The following is a 23,424-nucleotide window of genomic DNA, read 5'->3' as shown; positions in this document are numbered from 1 at the left end:
TTTTTTTTATTTTTTCAAGTTTTTAAAGGCCCATGTAGGGTTCCTGGGACCTCACACCAGGACTTCTGATCATTTTTAAAAGCCTCCTTTTGCAAAACATAAATAAAATTAAATTTAAAAACTGAATCACTTGGTGGACGCTTTGTCAAAGCTCAAAGTACACTGATGATGCGTACCAAGTTGTTTAAAGAGGGGAGCTGCATGTAGCAATCTGGGAGTATAGTATCTCAGCTGACGGAGTTCTTGCCTAGTATGCATCAAATCCTGAGCTCAGTTCCCAATATCACATCATAAACTGGGTGTAGGGGCATACATCCACAGTTCCAACATTCAGCATGGAAGCAGGAAGATTTGAAATTCAAGGTCATCTTCAGCTACACACTGAGTTGGAGGCCAGACACACACACACACACACGAGTGGAGAGCGGGAGATAAAGAGGGAGAAGGTGGAGGAAATCATACACAGTGTTATCACGAGACAGGCAGAGGACCAGAGTTCAATTTCTCGCACCCACATGGTGGCTCCTAACCATCTGTAACTCCAGTTGCAGGGGGATCTGACACCTTCTTCTGACCTCCAAGGGCACCAGGCATGCACCTGGCACACACACACATGAATGCAGGCAAAACATTTCTATACATGAAATAAATTAAATCTAAAAAATAAAAAGACAGGAACAGGCAGAGTTAACATTCTGGTAAGTCCTCCTGTCTTTCTCTGTGTGAAGGCATGGGCATGCATGTGTGGCCATGTGCATGCATATGCATGGATGCATGTGTGTGCTCATATTTAAGAGACAGAGGTAGACGAAGCCTCAGGGCATGGAGCAGAGACCAAATCAGAGGGGGTGCCTGGACTCAAACCTCAGCTAAAATTCTATTCCCATATCTGCTCCTCTTCGGCTCCATAGCCTTAGCTGAGTTCTTCAACCTCCATCCCACGGACAGAAGACAGGTTATAGACACTGCCCCTGGGGGTTGCTTCACTGAGAGAAATTGAATACGAAGAGTTTCACACACTGCCTCACACACAATAAATCCCAACTGAGTAGCCACTAAATGAACAGGTGTGTGTACTTCAGAAGGTTTCCTTGACAAACGTGGTCCCACAGTGATTGAATTTTGTAGATCGTTACCTTAAGTGCTTCATCACCATAGATGTGGGGAAATGGGTTTCTGGGGTGGGTTAATGAGTGTCCCCCACAGGCTGGTGTGACAGAAGCTTGAACCCCTCAGAGGCACTACTGGGAGGTGATGGACCGTCATACAGTGAAGCCTAGAGGGAGTGATGTGGGAGTGTCATATATCAATCTGTTGATTGACGCCTCAGAGAGGCCATGCTCCGCTCTCCCTGGCACACGATGAAGCAAACCGCCAGGTCAGACATGCTGAATCTTTCCTGGTAAGACCAGCGCTACACAGTTTATTAGAGATGGGTTGATCGGGATATCAGAATTAGCCAGTAAGGGCTAGAGCTAATGGGCCAAGCAGAATGGGCCAAGCAGTGTTTAAATGAATACAGTTTGTGTGTTGTTATTTCGGGCATAAGCTAGCAGGCAGCCAGGGTGCTGGGGGACGCAGCCCCGCCGCTTCTATTACTACAAGGGAGGCTCCTAGCTCACTTGGGGACATGCCCTCAAACTGTGGGACTGTGATCTCTCCCATCTGTCTCTGATGCTCCTTGGCTCAGGCAGGCAGCAATTATGTTCTCCCGCCATGGTGTTCTCCTCTCTCCAGACCACTCCAAAGTTGTAAGTCAAAATAAACCTCTTCTCGTTATAAGCTAATTGCTGAAGTTATAAGCTAATTGCTGAAGTTATTTCAGGATAGCCAGACAAAGTCGACTAAAATAACTTCAGTTCCCAAGGAACTGCATTTCAAATGTGAGACTTTGCAAACACTAAATACAAATACTGATTTCTAGACAGAAAGGGGGTCTCTCATGTGCCCTACGCTGGTCTCAGGCGTGTTCCATAGCCAAGGAAGACTTTGAACTTCGGATCCTCCTGCTTCCACCACCCCAGTGCCACTAAGCCTGGTTTATGTAGCACTGGGCATTCTAGGCTCATTGACTCACATCCCCAGGCCTCGATTATTTGATGACGTCATTTGTCAATACTTTGCACATGCTTTTGACCAGTTCCTTCATGACAACACAACCTCACAAGTCCGACAAGCAGCAGATAGAGAGGCTACAGGTTCTCCGCCTCCAAAAACCCTGCTCTTTATACCCGTGTCCCACCCACACTATTCAAACCTACGTGATGTGGAGAAGTGACTTCTCTTCCCCGCCCTCAGCTGCCTTGTGTGTTAAGTGGGGACACTAAGCGGAGGCTCCCATTTTTGTTTCCCAGCCACCCAGACCTGAAAAGTCACCCAGAAACTATATTCATTAATCACAACGCTGCTTGGTCAGTGACTCAGGCACATTTCCGGCTAGCTCTTACATCTTAAAGTAAGCCATCTCTATTATTTTATGTTTTACCGTGAGGCTTGTGGTTTGTTACCTCTTGTTTCTTGGGTGGCTACATGGCTTCTGCCTGACTTTACCTTCTTTCCTCCTCTGTCTCTGCTCAGATTTCCCACCTTGCTATATTCTGCCCTGCCATAGGCCAAAGCAGCTTCTTTAGTAGCCAATGGTAATAAAACATATTCACAGCATACAGAGGGGAACCCCACATCAGGGGACAAACCAGGGCTCCATAACACACCTCAGCAGGAGACTGCCATGGCTACTATACCAAAGCAATGAACCCTGTAGTTGGAAAGTTCTCTGGAAAAGGTAAAGTTAGTTACCAAGCTGGGGACAGGATTTTTTTTTACTTATTTACATGGAATTTTACTTACTTACTTGTTTGCTTTGAGACAAGGTTTCATTTTGTAGCTCAGGCTGGTCTTGAACTTATAATACTCCTTCTGCCAACCTCTGGAGTTCAGGAGTAAAGTAGGGATGGAACCCAGAGCCTCGCATGTTACCACTGAGCTACCCCTAACCCTAGCCTGAGACCTAAACCTTCCTATTTTAAATATAGGCAGTCTAGCCAGTAAGATGGCTCAGAGGGTAAGGAGCTTGCTGCCAAGCTGGATGCTCTGAGCTCAATCCCCAGAACGCACACAGTAAAGGAGAGAACCTACTCACACAACTTGTCCGCTGACCTCCACGTATGCCACGGCACACATGCTCACAAGCAGGCATGCACACGCACTCACACATAAAAATAAACAACAAAATTTAGACATATGTATGTATGTATACACTGTACACACACACTTATCTTTGTCTGCTCTCTGTTTTGGCTTTTGGATTTTGTTGTTTTGTTTTCTTTGGTTTTGTGTTTTGGTTTTGGTGTGTGTGTGTGTGTGTGTGTGTGTAACTAGGATAATATACACTAACACAGGGACAGAAGTGGCCAGTCTTTACAACAACGGAGCTGCAATAAATGGAGTCACAGCTGGTGGCAGCACCTCTCAACTCTGTACCCACTGGCAGCCAGCAGGCCAGACACAGCTAAAGAAACAAGCGGCCAAGTGCCAGGGTGGGTGCTCAAAGCCAGGAACCTTCTGTGTATCTCACAGGAGGCAGGAACAAAGCTTTGCCTGTGGCCTAAGCGCACTCTTAGTGACAGGGTGACATAGGAAGTTCCCAGCAAGGCCCAGCATTTCTAACCGAGCCTGAGGTTTAACCCTATGTTGCCCCTTACAAACCTGAGGCCATGGTGAAACCATTGTAGACCTTAGTGTCCTCATCTATTAGGAGTAAACGAGACCTGACCTTTGAGAAGTCAGAATGGCACCTGGGGCACAATAGATGTTTTTTTTTTAAAATGTTTTGGCTAGGTTGAGAAGTTTGAAGATTTCTTTTATCATTTTTTTAAATGTTGTTATGTTTGATATTTATTTTTCATGTGTGTCTACCTGCACACACATGGAGGCCAGAGGACCACCTGTAGGAGTTCATTCTCTCCTTCTACCCTGTGGGCCTCACAGGTATTTAATCAGGTCACTGGGCTTGGTTGGAGCAGGTACCTTTACCCACGGAGCCATCTTGCCAACCTTATTTTATTCTTTCCCTTATTTTAATTGCGTGTGTCTGTGTGTCTGTCTGTCTGTGTGTGAGCTTGAGTTATGGGCACCTGACCACCGCCCCTCCTGCTGCCTCCTGGTTCCTGCCACAATTTCAACCCTGACCACGGCCTGTGAGTTCATCTGGCCCTGGCAGTCAGACCCCTGTCTGCCCCCGTGTCAGCTCCCCCAGAACTGGCCAAAGCCCTTCCCCATTGCCAGTCAGGGATCTGAGCAACAAAATGAAAGTCTCAGCTTGTGCACGGGCTCCGCTGGGAGATGTGACTGCGTGAAAAATATACACCTGTGTACTCTGGGCACTGGAGATTAGGGGTACTGTGTTAGGGGTATTGTGTGCTCCAGGCACTAGAGATTAGGGGTACTGTGTTAGGGGTACTGTGTTAGGGGTACTGTGTGGGCTCAAAGGGGCCAGTCAACCTGCTTCTCATCATTCTAGCCATAGCAACCAAGCCTGGCCAGAGAAAGGAGCCCTGTGGACAGATGTTCTGTATTAGAAGGGAGGTGTTTTATAGGTGGTTGAAATGGTCTGGGCTTTGCAGACTTTTTTCCTGTATACGAAAGGACCCACATGCCCCCTCCCCACAGAGGCTTCCACCCATCCAAAGTCTGCATCCCCCTCTGCTCCCTTTGGCCTGGCAAGCTGCCCAGGCTGGTTGCCCTGCACAGCTCATATGCATCCACCCATTAGGAAGACCCTCCAGCATGCAAACTCTTAGGTAGAGTCTCAAATGTTTCAGCCTGGAACTCGCTATGGAGCCCAGGCCGGCCTCAAACTCATGATCCTCCTGTCTCTGCCCCCTAAGTTAGAGGTGTGTATAACCACACCAAGTTTAGCGTAAGCTTATATGACCCTTTCTCCACTAGAACAGGTATTTTTCCAGACCCTACTCATTCAACCCAGGGATAGGGGGTAGCTCTATGCATCTGGGTGTGTGTGTCTGTCTGTCTATGTGTTTCCTCTCTCTCTCTCTCTCTCTCTCTCTCTCTCTCTCTCTCTCTCTGTGTGTGTGTGTGTGTGTGTGTGTGTGTGTATGTGTGTGTGTTTAATAAACATTTGCAATCCTGTTCTAGAGTTGAAGGGCCGGGCTGGGCTGGAGGGAAGGGCGCTTAGTGGTAGAGCCCTTGCCCTGATTCCCATTTCTAGCAGAAACTAAGAGCTGGAGGTGGATGGAGGGACAGAATGGCTCAGTGGTGGGTACTAGCATTGGCTTTGAGGATTCTGCTGCACAAACGTCAGTCAGTCCCTTAGGAGGGTAGGGAACATTTCAAGGTCCCTGAGCCAGTGCTTCAGCTGTCCTGCAAGCAGTAAGGAGCCACCCCTGCACTGAGCAAGGCTTGAGACAAGCCTCTCTGTTTCTTAGCTCTGAAGGCCCATTTGCAATGGTGGCAAGGAAAACCTTTATAAAAGAAAGACTCTCAGCCTTCATTGCTTGGGACTGTGTGGAAAACAGATTAAGCTCAGCGGCTAAGAAGCCGCTAACTGCCTCAGGACCATGTAAAACTAGCTCAGGCAGTCTACTGTCTGTGAATGTGCATGCTGGCACACGCATGTGAATGGGAGCATGCATGTCAGTGCACACACACACACACACACACACACACACCACCAGCAGCAGCAGCAGCAGCAGCAGCAGCAGCGGCAGCGGCAGTCTGAAAAGGACTTCAAATTTCTCCTGTTGGAGTATCTCCCTGACCCCTGGAGCTTGCTGTTTTTCAGCTAGGATGTCTGGAGAGCTGGCAAGCCCCAAGGATCTGCCCTGCCCACTTCCACCCCCAGCCCTGGGATTATAGTAGTGCATTGCCACAACCCTCTCTTATGTGGGTACTGGGGACCCAAACTGGGGTCCTCATGCTTGCATGGTGTCTCGGGGAGGAAAGGATTTACTTCACTTATATTTCCACATCACAGACCACCATTGAAGGAAGTCAGGGAAGGAACCTGGAGGCGGGAGCTGATGCAGAGGCCCTGGAGGGGTGCTACTTATTGGCTTCCTCTCCAAGGCTTGCTCAGTCTGCTTTCTTAAAGCATCCCAGACCACCAGCCCAGGGATGGCACCACCCACAGTGAGCTGGACCCTCCCACATCAATCACTAACTAAGGAAGTGTGTTACAGGCTTGCCTACAGCTTGATCTTCGAAAGACAATTTGTCAATGACTCGCGCTTGTGTCAAGGTGACATGAAAACTAGCCAGCACACACAACAAGTGCTCTTTCCCACTGGAACAGCTCCCCAGTCCCTAGCCAGCCTACTTCCAACCCCAAGGCCAGCTACCTCTCTTCACTGTCTCTAATCACAAACCAAGAAAGCTGGAAAGCAGCTCAGCCACAAGGCTCCAGCTGGCCCTACAAGGGGGTTGTTTCTTGCACCTCCCTAGCTGTGCCCAGCCCCAGCAGGGCTGAGTCATGGAAAAGTTAGTTCTGCAGGCAGCCGCTCACCTCTCCCATCAAGCCCACAAAGGCTCCTTTCACGTTGTCAGGAGGGGAATAAAAAAAAAGTGTGGGGCCCTCCGCCCAAGGCTTGGACGGGAAATCTCAAACTTCTTTCTGGAGTTAGATTCTGCACCTCCTGCCTCGGGAAACAGAACGAGGGGTACCAAGAGAGAAAGAAAGGGGGAAAGTATCCCACATCACAAACTTCTTGTTGAAGCCAGGCCAGACTACTTAGTTGTACACCTTTAGTCAATGCTCTCCACCCCATCTTCCTGGGAACTGGGGGGTTGGGGGACTGAGACAATTACAACTCCTCTCTGGACCGCTGGTGCTGGAGAAAGCCCGAGGCTCATAGGGACACTAGGACTACAAAATCCACATCCTGAAAGTGGACCAAGTAGAAACAGGGTCATTGTCTCTCTCGGGCTAGCTTCTGAATCTGTCAGTCCCTCTTGGAATTGCCTGGCAGGGTGTTTGTTTGTTTGTTTTCTTCCCCCTGTGACTCCAGCTCAGACTCCACAGGGGGCATCCTGTGTCGCCGCCGTGCTTGAGTTACTTATATATATAGGGCCTAATTTCCTCCTACTTCGAAAGGGCACGCGGCACCCACTTCCCTCGACCATTTATGAAATTAGGGTGTGTACAGGACACGTGTGAAGGTCCATCAGGGTTCTCAGTGTCTTTCCACCTATTACCTGCCCTCTGTCCCAAACACACACCTATGGAACATGGGCATAAGCCCTCCTGGTCAGTCAGCTGGTCTGGCATCTGAACTGGATAGGATGGATAGCTGACCTCTGGGTTAGTGACCTCTGCTATGAAACAGGGATAGAAGAGGCTGTGATCTTTACAAGTCCTTAGCTTTTCAAGGTTTGGGGGTGTTAACCTTTACGGAGAAAAAGGCCTAAGCAAAAAGAATAGTATTAGCCCCTGGAAACTGGAGAAGCTTGGAGGTGTAGTGTCCCATATTAGCCACTAGGCGGCTCCAAGGCTAATAGATGAGGACAGAAGCTACACAGCCTGCTGGGGTCTCCCTAGTTGGAGTCTTCTACATTAGGCCTTGGCTACTGCTGGGTATCAAGTCGGACTCTCCGCTGCTGGGATATCTTTCCTGTTGGAAGATGGGGAGAAATGGTCACTGCAGAGGGATGGGATCTAAGGAAGGCAATGCCTAGTCCTTCCGACCGGCCTTTTAAAAGGAGAATGGACCCCATAGGGAGTCTGCTCACAGCAGCCTTTGGCCAAGCCAGTCCTCCACCTCTCTCCTGCCTTCTTGCCAGAGTGGAGTGGGGTGGGGTGGGGTGGGAAGAGAAATTAGGTCTGGATTGAATTCCTCCCTCCTGCACTTCCTGGCTGGGTAACCTGGGAAATGGGATGACAACGTCCCCAAGGCGAGGTCAGCTGGAGGGTGGAATGTCAGAACAGAACAGCAGGCGGTCCACGGTCCACGCAGGAGAGTGACTTCCTAGCCCCTTTTGCTCCACCAGAAACTGGGAGTTCTCAGGCCGAATCTCTCCCCAGAACCACAGTAGTTGGCAAATAAGGAGGTGATTCCCCACCCCCTCCCCAAATCAGCACTTCTCAACGGGACTTGCTCACACCCAGGCGGGGAGTATTAAAAGCAATTCGTGCCTCTTGCATCTAGGGCCTGCTGGATCAATCTTCGGGACTGAGGCCCAGGACTCCCAGCCCGAACATGTCCAGAGCTGGAAAAGGCTGCCCCAGATTATAGGGCAGGCTCCCTGGCTGTCTCTCCTTCTCCCGCCCAAGGATGTGCAGAGGGGGCGGGCGGCAAGTCTCATCAGCGCTTTTAACTGGGCCTGCCTGTCATGACTCACCTCCTAGACTTCCCGCAACAGGCAACTCTAAATAGCTGGAGACCCACCCTCCCAACAGGGAGACGTTCTTGTAAGGGGTGGGTAAGAGGTTACAAGGTGGGTGCCCAACAGGGCAGCGGGGGGTGGGGGCACTCAGAGAGAGTGGGGCACTGCAGGAACTGAACAGTGGCACAGGTTGAAGACGTGTTGTTTACAGGCTTTTCTTATTAAGGAAATTGCTGTCAGTCAAGGTAATTCTAGCCCAGATAAGCAATAAATATGCTCCCAGCTAATCTTACGGGGATTTTATTGGCACCTGGGGTCAGAGGTTCCTTTACCCTGCCCCCCTTTCTCTCAAAGCAAAATCCTACTCCCCAGAGGTCCCTCCACCTCCGCAACGTGGGAGATTCCACTTTGGTACAACTTCAGATGTACACTTTTCTGAAGGAAAAAGAGGGCCAGGCAATGATGAAGTTTGACTTCCTGGTCCTACCTGGAGGCGGGGAGGTGGGGGGAAAGAATGGCCAAGTGACCTGACGTGAACCCTTGGCGACCCGGTTGCATCAAGACATGCGCGAGTTCCCTCTCGGCTTGTCCCACACGCGCTCAGGGGTGGTCACCTGGCCCGGGCTGGGAGGAATGTCTGATGGAGCAAGCTGGCTAGCCTGAGACGGTTCCAGCGTGTTCGAATTCCAGCTAGGAGCCCTCGGGGACTAGGGCGGCAAGTCCCGGCTTGCAGAAAAGAGAAGCCAGTCCCAGGAGGGTGCGAGTCGCAGCGAGACCGGGTGCGCGCCCAGGCGCGTGCCCCGCCACGGCGCAGGGGGAGGGGAAGTCGCCGCAGCCACTCAGAGGCATGGTAGTGAAGCCTCCCAACAACTTTAACTGTCAATCAGACTTAATGGGGTATTAAAAAAAAAAAAAGGAGGGGGCGCCCTCCCTTTCGGTGGGTCCACGCCGCAGCTGCCCCGCGAGCGAAGGAATACGGCGGTGCAGACTAGGGCGTCCTATCCACGCGTGCTCCACAAGCCGGCCCCGTCCAAGTTGAAAAGGACAAAAAGAAGGCAATAAATGCTAAAGAGAGAGAGAGAGAGAGAGAGAGAGAGAGAGAGAGAGAGAGAGAGAGAGAGAGAGAGAGAGAAAGCCAGACCGAGCGGCAACTCCCAGCCCGGGCTGCAAGAGAAGGAGGCGGGAGCGGGAGAGAGCGGGCGCGCGCGAGGGCGAGCCGTGCACGGGAAGAAACTGACACCCGGACCCCCCACTTCTCCTGCACGGTGCTGGCAATCAGATCGCGTTTAAGCAATTTCCTGAGCCCGAGAATAGCAATGAGTCGGGAGACTTTGGCGGACTGAAATTGGGAGCTGCAGTCACTCCCCAGGTTTTGTGTGTGTTTGTGTGGTGTTTTTTTGTTTGTTTGTTTTTGTTTTGTTTTGATTTTTCCTTTTCCAGAAGGAAAGTTGGGGAGGGCGCTACAATTGAGAAACAGCTTTTTGTTTGCTTGTTTTTTTAATCTTGCACTTTGAAACCGCGGACTGTGGCAGGGTGCACTCTTGTGGTTGGTGCTTTTTTTTTTTTTTTTGGCTTTTTACACCCCCCCACCCCCCGCCTAAACTCCTCTGTCGGTTTGTAAACATTACCTGTGAATTGCCCAGCCGAAACGGCTGTTGGGGCAAGAAACTTCTTGTTAGAACTTCCCACCCCCGGCTTTCCCTCCACCCCTCACTGTCCCAATTTTGTGAGACGCTCCCCCCCCCCTCCTCCGGACAGAGTTTATTCCCCCCACCCCTTTTCCTCGCCCAGTGCTCTGCATCTGGAAAGAGATCAGTTCAAGAGTGGCCAGGTGGGACGCCTCTCTTTTGCCTTATTCAGCTTATTTATTGTTATTTGGGGTGTTTTCTTTCTTCCTTTTTTTAATTCCTGTTTTGCTTAGTCCGGGGAGTTTCGTCCACCGCCTCCTACCTCCTCCCCCTGTGCCCGGCTCCGCCGCGCGGAGGATGGTGTGGAAATGGCTGGGCGCGCTGGTAGTGTTCCCTCTGCAAATGATCTATCTGGTGACCAAAGCAGCTGTGGGACTGGTGTTGCCCCCCAAGCTTCGGGACCTGTCCCGGGAGTCAGTCCTCATCACCGGCGGTGGGAGAGGCATCGGGCGCCACCTCGCTCGGGAGTTCGCAGAGCGTGGCGCCAGAAAGGTACGCGGCGTGGGGGCGGGGTGGCACTGCGACACCTGGAAGTGGGCGCCGAGGGTGAGGGGACTCTGGCGCGCGCGCTTGGGGAGGGGGGTGCTCCCACCTGCTGCGGCTGCGGCAACCAGCGCCAACAAACTGAGAGTCTCCGGCCACCCACCCCTTGCATCACCTGGAACTGCTAAACTAGCCGGTTTTCAACCTTTGTAAATTTCCCCGGCACCAGTCTTTTTTGGCAAGTCCTAAACTGATCGGTTTCCCTGAGATTGATATCTGACCGACTATGTGCCCCCACCCACCCCCAGACTTAGGACACCCACCCATTCCTCCTCGTGACTTCATCTCTAAGGTGTTGTGCTCCCTACAATTCCCCCTTCTGCCCGCACCCCGTTGAGCGCGGGGTGTGCGCGCCCCTGGGTAGAGCTGGAAATCCTGACTGCTAGGTTGTGCCTGATATTTTGCTTGGCAGCTCGCTGCCTAGTCCAAACCTGGGCGGCTACAGCTCTGCAGGGACGTGAGAGGAGTACACGTTCGGGTTTGAAAAGGAGGGAGTTGACTTGATGATATAGCCTGGCAGAAAGACTGGGAGGCCCAGGTGTTTCAAAGCCGGACAGGCGTGCGAGGGTAACCAGCCGCTGATAAGGACCCTTCAACCTTGATCCTCTCGCCCTCCACAGCAGAGGGGATCCTTCCTTCCCCACTGGATTAGGAGGTGCCACTATGCCGCCACTGTCCACTGCCTCTCGCTATGTGGGTGACTGCAGCTCCCCTTGCTCCGGGGACGTGCAGGAGAGTATTGGAGGGAGAGCCAGCTGTCACCCAACTTGCAACTGCAGACCAGGCTGACCCATCCAGTGGCAAGAGCAATGGAGAGGGATTTGAGACCGGCAGACCCGGGCTGTCTCCAGCCGGCTGGCCAGCGAAGACGAAGAACAAACTAGGGAATTAGTTTGAAATTTAAACTGTTGCTAAGGAGGGGGTAGCAGGACTAGGCAAGCCAGCTGATCTGACGTGGAGCTGCATACCTTGGGGATTAGAGTAAATATGCTCTGTGGAAAGCCAAACCTTCTTGTAATTCCAGGTTGCTTTTGTTTTGTTAAATACTGCCGAGATTTACAATTCCTTCGGTGGCTGGGACTGAACTTTGGAGTCTGAACTATCAGCCCAAGCTGATTGCCCATTAACTCTTCCCTGGCTGGGTTGTCCTAGCACAGCTGGGGCGGGGGTCATCCAGCTGTCCAGGGCTCCTGAATCTCCTTGGGTGGTTTGGACAGCTGCTTAACCTTGCCTTTAGAAGGGGGTGGTTTTTTAACCCTTGGACTCACTGAATTAAGGGGAAGTAAAAGTTGTTCTCAGCAGTTCTCTTGGGGAGTGGTGGGGGTGTCCCTGTGGAAGGCTTCCAAAGCCCTTGGTGGAGGGGGACCAGGAGGGCAGAAGGGTTACTTGGTGACAGTTGCTTATGCTTGACACTAGTTGGCTGTCTGTGGCCCTGTCTCATCTGACTATTCCAGCTGGCCCTGTCCTGCCGTCCCTTTCACTCTCTCTGTGCTTGGCTGCAGTAGGCTTACCAAGGAAAGCTTTGTCAATCTGGAAAAACTTGACCGACTGTAAACAATCCTGAAGTGAAGGCAGGAGAAGGCCCTGGCGTGTGTGTGTGTGTGTGTGTGTGTGTGTGTGTGTGTGTGTGTGTAGGGGGGGTAACCATGCAGAGTAGATCCAGCAGGTTCATACCCTGGAAGGCACAACCCCACCTACATGCTTGGGAAGGACAGGTTTACCCAGGCTGATGAGAAATAGGCCTTTAATTGGTGACAGGGTCACCCAAAACAAAATCCGGGAGGGGTCCTGGGAAACTGCCTGCTGGTGCCATTCACTTGGCTGGCAGAATAACCCCCTCCCCCCAGGGCTCTCTGGAATCGTAACTCTCTGAAGTTAGAGGAGCCACTGCACTCAGTAAGCCTGTCTCCAGCTATCCCCGTGGGAATGTGCCCTCCAGCCCCTCTTGTCTCCGTACATCTGGGGTCAGCGCATGGACCTGGGGACAATCCCCGGAGCCAGGAGTACTTAAATCCCAGTGGGCTTGGCAGCAAAGAGCTGTGTGCTGTGGGGGGTTGGGAGTTTGCAGTTGAGTTGGTTGGGGACAGGTGTGAACTGGGGGGTGGCCCGGGAGTATGGGAGGGAGGTAGAGAAGGGCCAGTGGTGTGCAGTGAGGTAGTCACCACCAGCAGCGTTGGTTAAGGGAGAGGCTGACACTGGGAGCGCTCCCTGCCTGAATATCTGGAGAGATTGAATCTAGGAGAGATTCCCCCAGTGGGAAAGAAAGGCAGGCGGCTTCTGCAGACAGCAAGCCTGTCCAGGAGGGGGCGGGACAACCCAGTTTCCCCATAATGACCTTGAGTTAAGTAGGATTTGCAATATTTGTGGACCGTGGGGAGCCTACCAAGCTGACCCAAATAAAGGGTTTTCTTTTTTAAAAAAAGATTTACTTTGTTTATGTGTGTGTGTGCCCGTACGCATGTGCACACGCGCACACATGCATGCGGGTGTGTGTGGAAGCCAGGGGATGTCTGATCCCCCAGCGATGGAATTACAGCTTGATATGGGTGCTCAGAACTGAACTCTGGTACTCTGCAAGAACACCAAATGCTCTAAACCGCTGAGCATCCCTCCAGCCCCTCAGAGTTTGTCTTAAAAGAACACAGATGTCAAAAATTCAGAAGTTCTTCATCAGGAAACAGCTCTCCCTACCTACAAGACACCAAGTTGAGGAGAGACGGAAACAGCGACCCTTAGGGATTTGGGGTGTGTGGGGGGGAGCCCCTTGTTGGGTCATCTCCTGAGCAAACCTTTTTAAATTTTCTGTGTCTCTGTAATTGCTCCCCACAAAGTAGTGAAAACTCAGGCTTGTCTTCAAGTCTGCACGTTTGTCACGGCTTTAACGTGGCCTCTCGATGGAAGGAGAAGATTGATGAGGGGACTGTGTGGAAGTATTTGGGCACCCCATAGCCTTTGCTCCAGTTAGAGGCAAGCATCCAGACCATGACTGAAGACTTACAGAAGCAGGGGCCCTGGGTCCAGCATCCCCACTGAGGACCCAATGTCCCATTTCAGGAAGGCACTGTAAGAAGTAGCTTGGGGTTGCATTTGCTTCGGTATCCATGATTTACAGGGCATGTGCCGTGAAGCAGCCAGCCAGGGCCTGGCCCTCGGGTCCATTTGTAAGTCCCATTCTGCTCCCGTACCCCCCTTCTTTGTGTGCCATCCCTTCCCACTCCCAGTGGCTAAACTGGCCCAAGCTCACCATTCCCTTGGCTAGAGGCCAGTTCAAAGCTTGCTTACAGCATCTGGCAGCTCTGGGCTGGTAGCAGGGCTGGAGGCTAGGTAGAGATACAGTAAAGATCCCAGAAGACTTGACATCACAGCAAGATGTTACAGCAAGGGCACGCATTAGTGGTGGTGGCGTCTTCAGTGGCGTTTGTCGTGACTTAACCACACACCAGGTAGTTTAATGGCAAGTGACTCGTGGAGCTTGTCGCCCGCCGACTGTCTCAGCCTCTCTTGCTGGTCATCAGATCTCTGAGTGAAGAAAGGTTGGGAAGGTACACTGTGTCTCCACTTAGAGGACACTGCGTACCCACACTTCCAAACTCCTTCACTAGGCCCCAGCTTGCTGCTGCTGACCGTCCACTCTGAGAAAGCAAGCTCTGCTGTACTTAAGAGAAGGTGCCCTTCTACCTAGGGGAGGGGTCTGGTCATCACAATCCCTAGAAGTCATCCCTAAAGCCATGTTGTCACCAGCAGAGTCGTGCAGTTAATGGTTCTCCTTTACAACTGGGGATTTCCAGACTAGGGAGATGTCACAGCAATTAAGAACACTGATCTATTCCTCTCCCAGAGAACCTGGGTTCAATTCCCAGCATCTACATGACAGCTCACAGCAGTCTGTAATTCCAGTTTCTGGGATCTGATGCCCTCTTCTGGCCTCTGAGGGCACTGCTACTTGTGGTACATATACATATAGACAAAACATCCACACACGTAAACAAAAAAATCTCAAAATGGGGGGAGGGGTGCTGACAGGTAACACAGGAGAAGAAAGCCCCCCCAGCATGCCCTCACCAGGACCTTGGGCAGTTATGGCTTGCCATTGTCCTCGTTTCTCAGGGTACTGTAGGGAAGTATAACCAGGTGTATTCCCACCCTTCATTCTCAACTTTAATTTTAATATACCATGAGTCTCTGGAAATACATGCCAGACATCCGCTTTGGCTCCTGGCTTCTGCCAGCCTGGCTATGATCACTTGTGTGATTGGCAACACGAATGACTGAAGTTTTACACGTGATCGTGGTCGTAAGCATGATCGTCACTGTACACAATAGTCATCGCACACAGGACTGTAACACTATTATATGTGGCTGTGGCAACATCTATAACATCGTAACATTCATGACCACAGGGCGTTTTCATATCATTCCTTTGAGTGGCCTTGCTGGCCCTCGGGGGACCTGTAGCTTGTGTACAAAAATAAAGGTACAGTTGGGATCAGAGCCTTTTACTAGAAGCCAGCTTTGAACCCCTGGTTCCCAGTTTCACAACCAGAGTTTCTCCTTCTGGGCTGGCTAATCTCAGCCCCACCCAACCCTCTCCCTCGGGGTCACAGAGAGGTCAGGCAAGAACTGTTAAATCTAGGGGCCTGGTCTACAGAGGGTTCTGGAGGGGGAGTGTGGTGAGCAGGAGTCAACAGGATGCAGGCAGGATGTGGATAAACCCACTTATTCAAAGAACCTTGTCGGGGTGCATTTAAATACAATGGGTGGGATGCTTGCCAAAGGGTCAGGCTGGCAGCCATCGGGGTTAATTTTAAAGCCAGGCTTGGCAACCCAAGCTTATTATTCCAAGTCTTGAGAGCTAAGGCAGACGGATCAGGAGCTCAAGGCCAGCCTCTGCTTCCTAGCAGAGTTCTTTATTATCTTGTTTTGCTGTTTTTTTTTAAGATTTAATTATTTGTTTTATGAGTATGTATATTTGCCTGAGTGTATGTAAGCATGCCACCTGTCTGAAGGTACCCATGGAGGCCAGAAAAAGATATCAGATCCCCTGAAATTACAAGGGTTTGTGAACTTCCCAATGTGGGTGCTGGGAAGAGAACGCCAGGTCTCTGCAAGAGCCCCAAGTGCTCTCTGAACTGTTGAGTCATCTCTCCAGACCCCATAGCAGGTTTGGGATCATCTTTGGCTTCTTGAAACTATCAACATCCCCGCCCCCCCAAGGAATGGCTATCTGGCATAGTGACTCAAAGATACAGGGCCTGTTGGTAAAGAACCACCACTAGGTCCTAGCAGCCCTAGAAAGCCAAGGCTGTCTGTCCATAATTTCTCAGTACTCCGGTTAAACAGACAAGTGCCAGCAAGTCCATTTTTAGGGGACTGATATGGGGTTGACCTTTTAAGTAAAGGACCGGAGATATACATGAAAAATCCTGGTCATAAATAAATAAATAAAAATAAAAAAAGGAAGAGCACAAATGTCTCTCTTTATGTCAGGATGAATCCTCACTCCCTCCTGCCACGTCTGAGGCCATGGAGCTCAGTCTCTGCTAAGAAATGACCTGTGACCTTTGAGCCTGCAGGGTGTTGAGGTTACCCTGGAGGGAGGGCAGTCTTGGGGAGACTCCTGGAAGTAGATGACTGCCCAGGGGAAGGCAGTAAAGTCCCACCTCATCCTAAATGGGCAGTTGTAGGAATCTAGTAGAGTCGCCGTATCTAGGGTAAACATTGGAATGAAATAGTTGTTTTTCATTGTATCTAGGGTAAACAGAGGAATGGCTGTTTTCTAGAAGTACTTTGACCTCGAAGAAATCACTGTGGGAAACAGTGGCTGTTTGCTGTCGTCTAGAGTGGGGTTTTTCTGAAGGAGCTGTACAGCCTTGGCCTGACCTTGGTCCAAGACTGTTCCTGCCACACCTGGTCTTGTGTTATTGGATAAGCAATGGCGGGGCAATCCCACTAAAACTACATCATGGTGTCTTTAGTTACCTTGCCTCTTTCTATATCCTAGCATCTCCCAGGATCACTTGCTGCTGTGGGTAAATGTGGGGTGGGGCAGGAAGGCGGACCAGGTGAGCATTTTGCTACTCCACCCACTGAGGAATGCCAGTGGCTCCCTTTCTATTACCCTAGACCTGGCTACCACTGTATTGGTCTACTTGAGTTGCCATGGCTACTGGGCCAACGTATTTTCCACTCCAAAATGGAATAGTGTTATGCTCAGAGGAAAATATATCACACAACAGGTGCCCAGCCCAGGAGAGCATGGTTGACCATGCCAGCCCCAAAGCCAAGGCCTGACCCACGGGCAGGCAGGGTCACTTGCCAAGTCTCCTGAGTGTTGGTAGTAGCTCACTAGTCCCAGCATCTAGCAGTGCTGTGTTACAACCAGGGCTGCTGGGAACCAGTTCCCAATAATAGCACTCTTAGTGGGGGACCTCCAAGGAACGTGCTGTGTGATCCTGGGCAAGTGACTGTGTCTCTCTGGGCATTGGTTCCCTCATCTGAAAAATCAAAGTATAAAGAGTCAGTCAAAAACTCATAAAAACCTCTAACTGCTTGTGAAAGCTCCCCCCCCCAAAAAAAAAGAGTGCCCATCTGTGGGGACAGTGGAAGCCAGGAAGGGGAAAGGGGAGCACATACCGGAGCACAGGTGGCACCAACCACAAGGGACACAACCTGCCTGGGCCTGGTTCTGAACTTTGGCCTGTGGCTCCTCCAGGACAGACAGAATTCTGCCCAGGCCATAGAAGCTATAGGCCAATCTTAGTCTTTGACCATGATCCTGGCTCACGCTGTTGCCATGATTGGTGGCTGGTGAATAGCCAGTTTCTTCCTGGGCAGGGGCTGGTCCAGTGCAGACTCTGCCGTGGCTGAGGGCTAGAGAGACCTGAACCCCAATCCCCTCCATTAGTCACTGGTTGGACGGTGGTGAGCCCAGAGTCACGGGTTACCATGACAACTCACTATACCGTAGCTGCTGTTTGACAAGTCTGTACATCTAAACTGCCCAGGAAGAAGGAGGCCCAGGCAGGCACTGGTTTTCCTTGTTGCCCGGGTGTCCTTAGGCTCTGGCACAGGGACTGGTGCTTGGGGGTATGTCATAAGTGACTGTTGTCTGAATGGACCCAGGGATGCTCCTATCCTTGCTTTTGAAACCACTGTTTACTAAGCACCTACTACGTGCCAAGGACTTTTCTGGTGGCTTCACACGTGGCAAGGCCACCTTTGTCGCTCACTTTTCTCACTGCTGTGACTAAAGCAGCTCGAGGGAGGAAGGGTTTGCCCTGGCTCCCAGTGGAGGGAGTCCACAGTGTGGCAGGAATGTGAGAAGCCCATACATTTCTGCAGTCAGGAAGCAGAGGGGCGAATTCTGAGGCTCAACTCAACTTCCCCTTTTCATTCAGACCTCTGTGTTATCCTAGACACAGCCTACACTTAGGGCAGGGACTTCCTGCCCTGGTTCGCCTTGATAATCCCTTGCAGCCTACCCAGATACTTGTCTGCTGGCTGATTCTAGATCCTGTCAAACTGACAGTGTTAAACCATAAGCCCTTCCAGTGTGGCTACCATTGTCACCCTCTCCTGGCAACCAAGACTCTAAGAAAGGCCACCTAAAGTCACCCAGCTCTGGGCCAGGAGGATGGCTCCATTGGTAAAGACCATTGCCACACAAGTGTGAGGGCCTGAGTTAGTCCCTGTACCCGTGTAAGAAGCTGAATACAGCAGCACCCACCAGTAATCCCAGCACTGAGAGACAACACTGAATTACAGAGACCTGCAATCCCCGGGGCTTGCTGGCCAGACAACCCAGACTGCGTGGTGAGCTCCAGGCCAGTGAAAAACCCTGTCTCCAAAAAATAGTGAAGTGGAGATTGATTGAAGAAGACAGCCAGCATTAACCTCTGGCTTCCACAAGCAGCTGTGCAGATGCACAAACCTAGACACACACATAGACACAAAGTCACGGCTCCTAAAAGACCCCAGTGTCTGTCCCCAGTAGAGCCTCTCAGTTAATCATTGCGTGGAAGGGACCCTGCTGACAGCTCCCTGGGAAGGTGCATAGTGTACGTGTCTAACAGCCAAGACAGTCTCCCATGCTCAGACGACAGCACTGTCAGCCACCCTAGGCGGAATCTGACCGCACTGGGGGTCTGGGACCGGGAACGTAGCAGTGCCTAGCTCAGTCTCCTCATATGGCTGTTTCATAAGCCACCCTACCTTTAGGCCGACTTCTCTGCCATGAGGCTCCTCACCCTGCCCTTTAGTCCTCCTCAGGAGGAAGCACCAGAGGATCCAGGCCTGTCCTCCCCGCCTAACCCAGTAGGACTGTATCAGGTCATTTGCTGACATCCATGTGCAAAAAGGGTAGAAGGGACTTCTCCCTGTTGAGAGGAAAGCTCTCCCTCTCTAGAGTTAGTAGTTCAAAGGGACAAAGTAAACAGCCACCAAAGTGGCCCAGTGGCCATGAGCAGACCTGTGCAAACTTTGTAGATATAAAGCCCCAGAAAGCCTTGACGTGTCTGGGGGCATTTTTGTAGGTGTGTAAGAGATCTATCTGTTCTTCTTCCCACAGCCTCAGGCCCTTTAGCAGGCGGTTCTGAGTTGGCCCAGGCAGGCTCCCCAACCCCTGTCTACAGCTCCTGCTGCCTGTCACCCAGGGCCTATAACCAATTGCTTGTCACAAGAACACTGCAGGTCACTGTGGGGGTGGGGCCAGTGTGGCCACAGAGGGCAGCTGCACCTTCACCTGGGCAGGTGATGCTGCCAGGCACGCCCACGTGGGGCCCAGCTATCTCCCACGGTCTCAGCTAGCAAAGACTTAGTAGTCTGTCCTGGCCTGTTACAGCTACTTCCCCTATGAACACACAACGGAGTGGGAAGGGACCTGAGGGATGGCAAGGCACAGGTTCCGCGTGGGCTGGAGACTGTGCTCTCCTGGGGTTTGCACCTCCTTGGCTGACACAAGTATTGTCTTGCATCATGGAAGTGTGTGTGTTTCTCAAGGAACAAGTGTAATGAAGCAATTCAGATTTTTGAACTCTGGAGTCAGGAGCAGCAAAGTTTGCAGGTTGCCTCTTCTGTTTACTTACTGTGTTGCCCTGGGCAAGTTGCTAAAGCTCTCTGATGCTTGCATGGAATTAAGTAGATAGCCTGTGTAAAGTTCAGAGTACACAGTGAGGGATCAGTAAGTGTTGGCTGCTGTGGTGACTGAATCTACAGGTCATATTCTCTAAGGCAGAAACGTTTCTTTCCTTTGAACTGATGCTGAGAGGTTGCCATGGGTTGCTATGCTGTTGATTCTGTGTCCATAACCAGTGCACTCTATCCAAGCTTCTGTGTGCCACGCTGCCGGTGCTCACAAACTCAGTGCACAGAATAGTGCACACTCGAAAAGGGTTCCCGAGGTCAGAAGCCAGCCTAGATCTCAACTGGTCTGAATGCAGGTGTCAGAGCTGTGTTCTTTCTTCTACTTTCCAGCTCCCCTAGGCTGCTGCAGTCCTTGGTTATGACCCCTTGCCCAGGCTCCTCCTCCATTCCAGAATCCTTGACCGTATCTCTGTCTTTCACCCCTACGTATAGCCACATCAGGCTCTTCTGTCTCCCCATCCATTCAGCAGGGGCCAGAACCCAACATCCCACACGTCATTCATGCTGGGCAGGCCCTCTGCCACCTCTCGGCCCCTGCCCTTCCTTTGCCTGCTTTTAAAATTCCATTTTCACTTTAACTGTGTGTACGTGAAGGGAAGGGTGTGTGCGTGTGGGTGAAGTGTGGGTGAAGTGCATGGAGGCAAAGAGGGCGCCGGGTCCCCTGGAGCTGGGGTTACAGGGTTGTTAGCCACCGTGCAGGTGCGAAGAACAGAACTCAGGTCTTCGGCGAGAGCAGTTCGAGCTCTTAGCCATGACACTGTCTCTCCAGCCCTCCTCGCCCGCTTTAAGGGAACCCAGTGACTGTCTGCTAGCTCGGATAATCCCGGACAGTCTGTCTGAAAACCAAAGAGTCAACACATTCAGGTCCCCCAGGCTTGTTCACCCCTTTCCCATGGAAAGTGACATGTTCTGAGGTGAAGCCTTGGGGGCTGCTTTCCTGCGAGTCACTCCCTTCTCCCTGTGCAGGCCTCAGTGTTCTCATCTATGAAATGGCCATGCTTGCCTCAGTCTCCCATAGACTTTGGGAGAACTGCCTAATGTTTGGGCTCTCTACCAGGCCTCCTTGTCTCTCACTCTGTACCTGTTCCAGAAGCCACACACACAGTGGCCGGGGCCAGAAGATTTCACTGTCCCAGCAGGCGGCAGGACAGTAGCTGTAGACTCACTGGAGAAGAGTGTTAACTATGTCATTCTGAGTGTGGAAAAGAACAGGCTGGTCTCACTGAAGAGTCTCCTCACGGGTAGATGGGAGGGAAGGACATCTGGGACTCTCTGAGGACGTTAGTGGGCATTGCCCAAGTGTGGAGAGGGCCAAGCGTCTTCCTCTACTGCCTATGTGACAACCTTAGTGTGATGGCGTCAACCTAGCGGGGTGGGAGCTTTGATGGGCAGGTGGTGGCCACCGTGTTTGATCCCGCTGTTAAGAAAATACTTCCTGAGTCCTGAGCGGGGTCCAGGTCATATATAAGGATGAGGCAGATGTTGTGGCAGAAGGAGACGTGTCTAGTAAAGAAAAGATAGGCAAGGGTGGGCTAGCCAAGTGTTGGAGAAAGAGAGAAAAAGACAAAGGCTGAACCACTGATCTTGTAGCTTTGCATGGAATTTGGACTTGATTGGGAGAGCACCAGGGAGCCATAGGAGGCTTCCTGCAGAAATGCATGACAACAGGTTAGAGGCTGGTGACAGGAGTCTGATCTTCCAACCAGCATTCTCCGAAAGTGGAGGGATTGGGGTGCCTTCCACGGAAGGCTACTTGTATAGGGCTGGTCCCCAAGAAAAGCCCTGTCCTCCCTGACACCCCACACGTGTTCTCCCACCATCCTGCTCCCTGCAGGATGCGCTGACCCAGCTACTTCCGGCTATTGCGTTCCCCAGCCCTGCGTGCCTAGGTACCCATTCTGACAGCCCTCCAGCAACTGGAAGGTCACCTCCACGGCATGTGTCCTGTGTCCTCTCAGAGATGAAATGGGCTCCTAGCAAAAACCTTCACACAGCCTCTTTAAGGCCTGCCTTTGGAAGTTTGTCAATAAAATGCTTAACGAGCTAAGTCTCCCTGGGAACCACTGGCCCTGGTGTGTTACTGGGCACGGCACGTTTTGTGACCTCTGAATTACACCACACTGAGGAGAGGAGGAGGAGTGGAGGAGGAGTGGCCATAGGACAAGTTCATCTTTCTAAACTGCAGCTGAATTCTCACCTCTGCTGTGCCACCTGCCAGGGCCAGGGCAAGCCAGCCACTTCCTGGCTACACTCTTGACAGGCATGCTTCTAGGGTCCTGGTGCACATCTCTGAAGTGATTCAGAGCCAGAGAGATACGCAACAGATAAAGATGATGGGTGACCTGGTTCAGTCCCCAGAACCCACGTAAAGGTAGGAGAGAACTAATTCCACAAAGCTGTCCTCAGACGTCACATATGCTGTGGCATACATGTCCCCCACATACACTATACACACATACACACAATAGTAATAACTTCTTTAAGAAATGCACATGAAAGAGTCAGTGGTTAAGATGCTTGCTGCTCTTGCAGAGGACCCAGATCCAGTTCCTAGTACCCACATGATGGCTCACAGCTGTCTATAATGCCAGTTCCAGGGGATCTGATGCCCTCTTCCAGATTCTTCTGGCACCAGACATGCACATGCTACGCACACACATAAATGTCGGCAAATACTCATACACATAAAATAAAAATAAATCTAAAAAGGTATTTTATGTGTATATATGCTCTTATTCTCTGAGCCATCTCCCCAGCCTGCGTCTTGGAGCATGAATGGCAGATCTGTGTTTCCTGCTATCTGGACGGGTGGAAGGAAGGCTTGTAGCTCAGCAACAGTGTTGAGTGGTGTTGATAGGTGTCCACCGTGAGAGCTAGGCTGGCTTCCTGCGGGTGACCAGGCAATTGCACTCAGTCCTCCACTTGGTTTCCCTCTCTAGGGTCGCCATGATTAAATTCTTCGTGGTTGTTTGGCCAAAGGTCTTCTTATTGTGTGGCTGGTCCTGGTGGTAATTAGCGGCTTTATCGTTGCTGACAAAGATGGCAACGTGATGCCCATACATCACTCACGTGCTACCCCCAAATGCCTGACTTCTTAGCCGGGGGCTGGGGGAGGGACAGCACATCCTAACTTTTGTCATCCACGTAGTAACCAGGTGTTGTAAAGACAATGAAGTTGTACAGTGGAAGGGGAGGGATGTAAAGACCGAGCCAATCAAAACAAAAGACTGTGCCTTGCCATATTCCAGGAGTGATTGCTATCAGGGGTCATGGGGCTGGGGGATAGCTTGGTGGGTGAAGTGCTTGCTATGCCAGCCTAAGGACCTTGAGTTCAGATACTCATGTAAAAACCATCGATGCTGTGAGCGCTGCCACCCCAGTACCAGAGAGAAGAGACAGGTGGATCTCAGATCCTGGTGGCCAGCCAGCCGAGCCAGAACTGTGACATCCATGTTCAGTGACAAGACTTTGTCTCAAAAATAGAGAGCCACAGGGCACATTCCAGTGTCAACCTCTGCCCCACCTCCCACCCCCACTGCCAGGGATCTGGAGCCACTTCAAGGCTTTCTGCCCTCCACCAAGCAGGATAGGTGTGAGTCCCATGACCTGCTAAGGGAGCCAGTGCAGGGGTTTCTGGGGTCCAGAGAACTGTTTACCTCTAAGGGGCCAAAGCCCAAGTTCCTCCTTATAAACTAGAAGCCAAGTTTGAGGGCTA

General features: G+C 51.4%; 1 protein-coding gene across 3 annotated transcripts in view; it reads left to right on the top strand.

Moving 5' to 3' along the window:
* Positions 1 to 9,449: 9,449 nt before the first annotated feature.
* LOC121441800 (short-chain dehydrogenase/reductase 3) overlaps positions 9,450 to 23,424 on the top strand; it is a 33,006-nt gene continuing 19,031 nt past the window's right edge. The window contains exons 1-2 of one of the 3 annotated variants that reach the window (XM_041643111.1): positions 9,450 to 9,706; positions 10,259 to 10,517. In XM_041643111.1, coding sequence (XP_041499045.1) covers positions 10,323 to 10,517 — 195 coding nt within the window. In that variant the 5' untranslated portion in view covers positions 9,450 to 9,706; positions 10,259 to 10,322. The other 2 variants (XM_041643110.1, XM_041643112.1) reach the window with 2 other exon arrangements.

This window comes from Microtus oregoni, unplaced genomic scaffold, assembly GCF_018167655.1.
Source record: "Microtus oregoni isolate MIOR12 unplaced genomic scaffold, Mior012 000081F_ref0000091, whole genome shotgun sequence".
NCBI classification, from domain to species: domain Eukaryota; kingdom Metazoa; phylum Chordata; class Mammalia; order Rodentia; family Cricetidae; genus Microtus; species Microtus oregoni.
The sequence above is the reverse complement of the archived record's forward strand: the minus strand, read 5'-3'. Positions and strand labels throughout refer to the sequence as shown.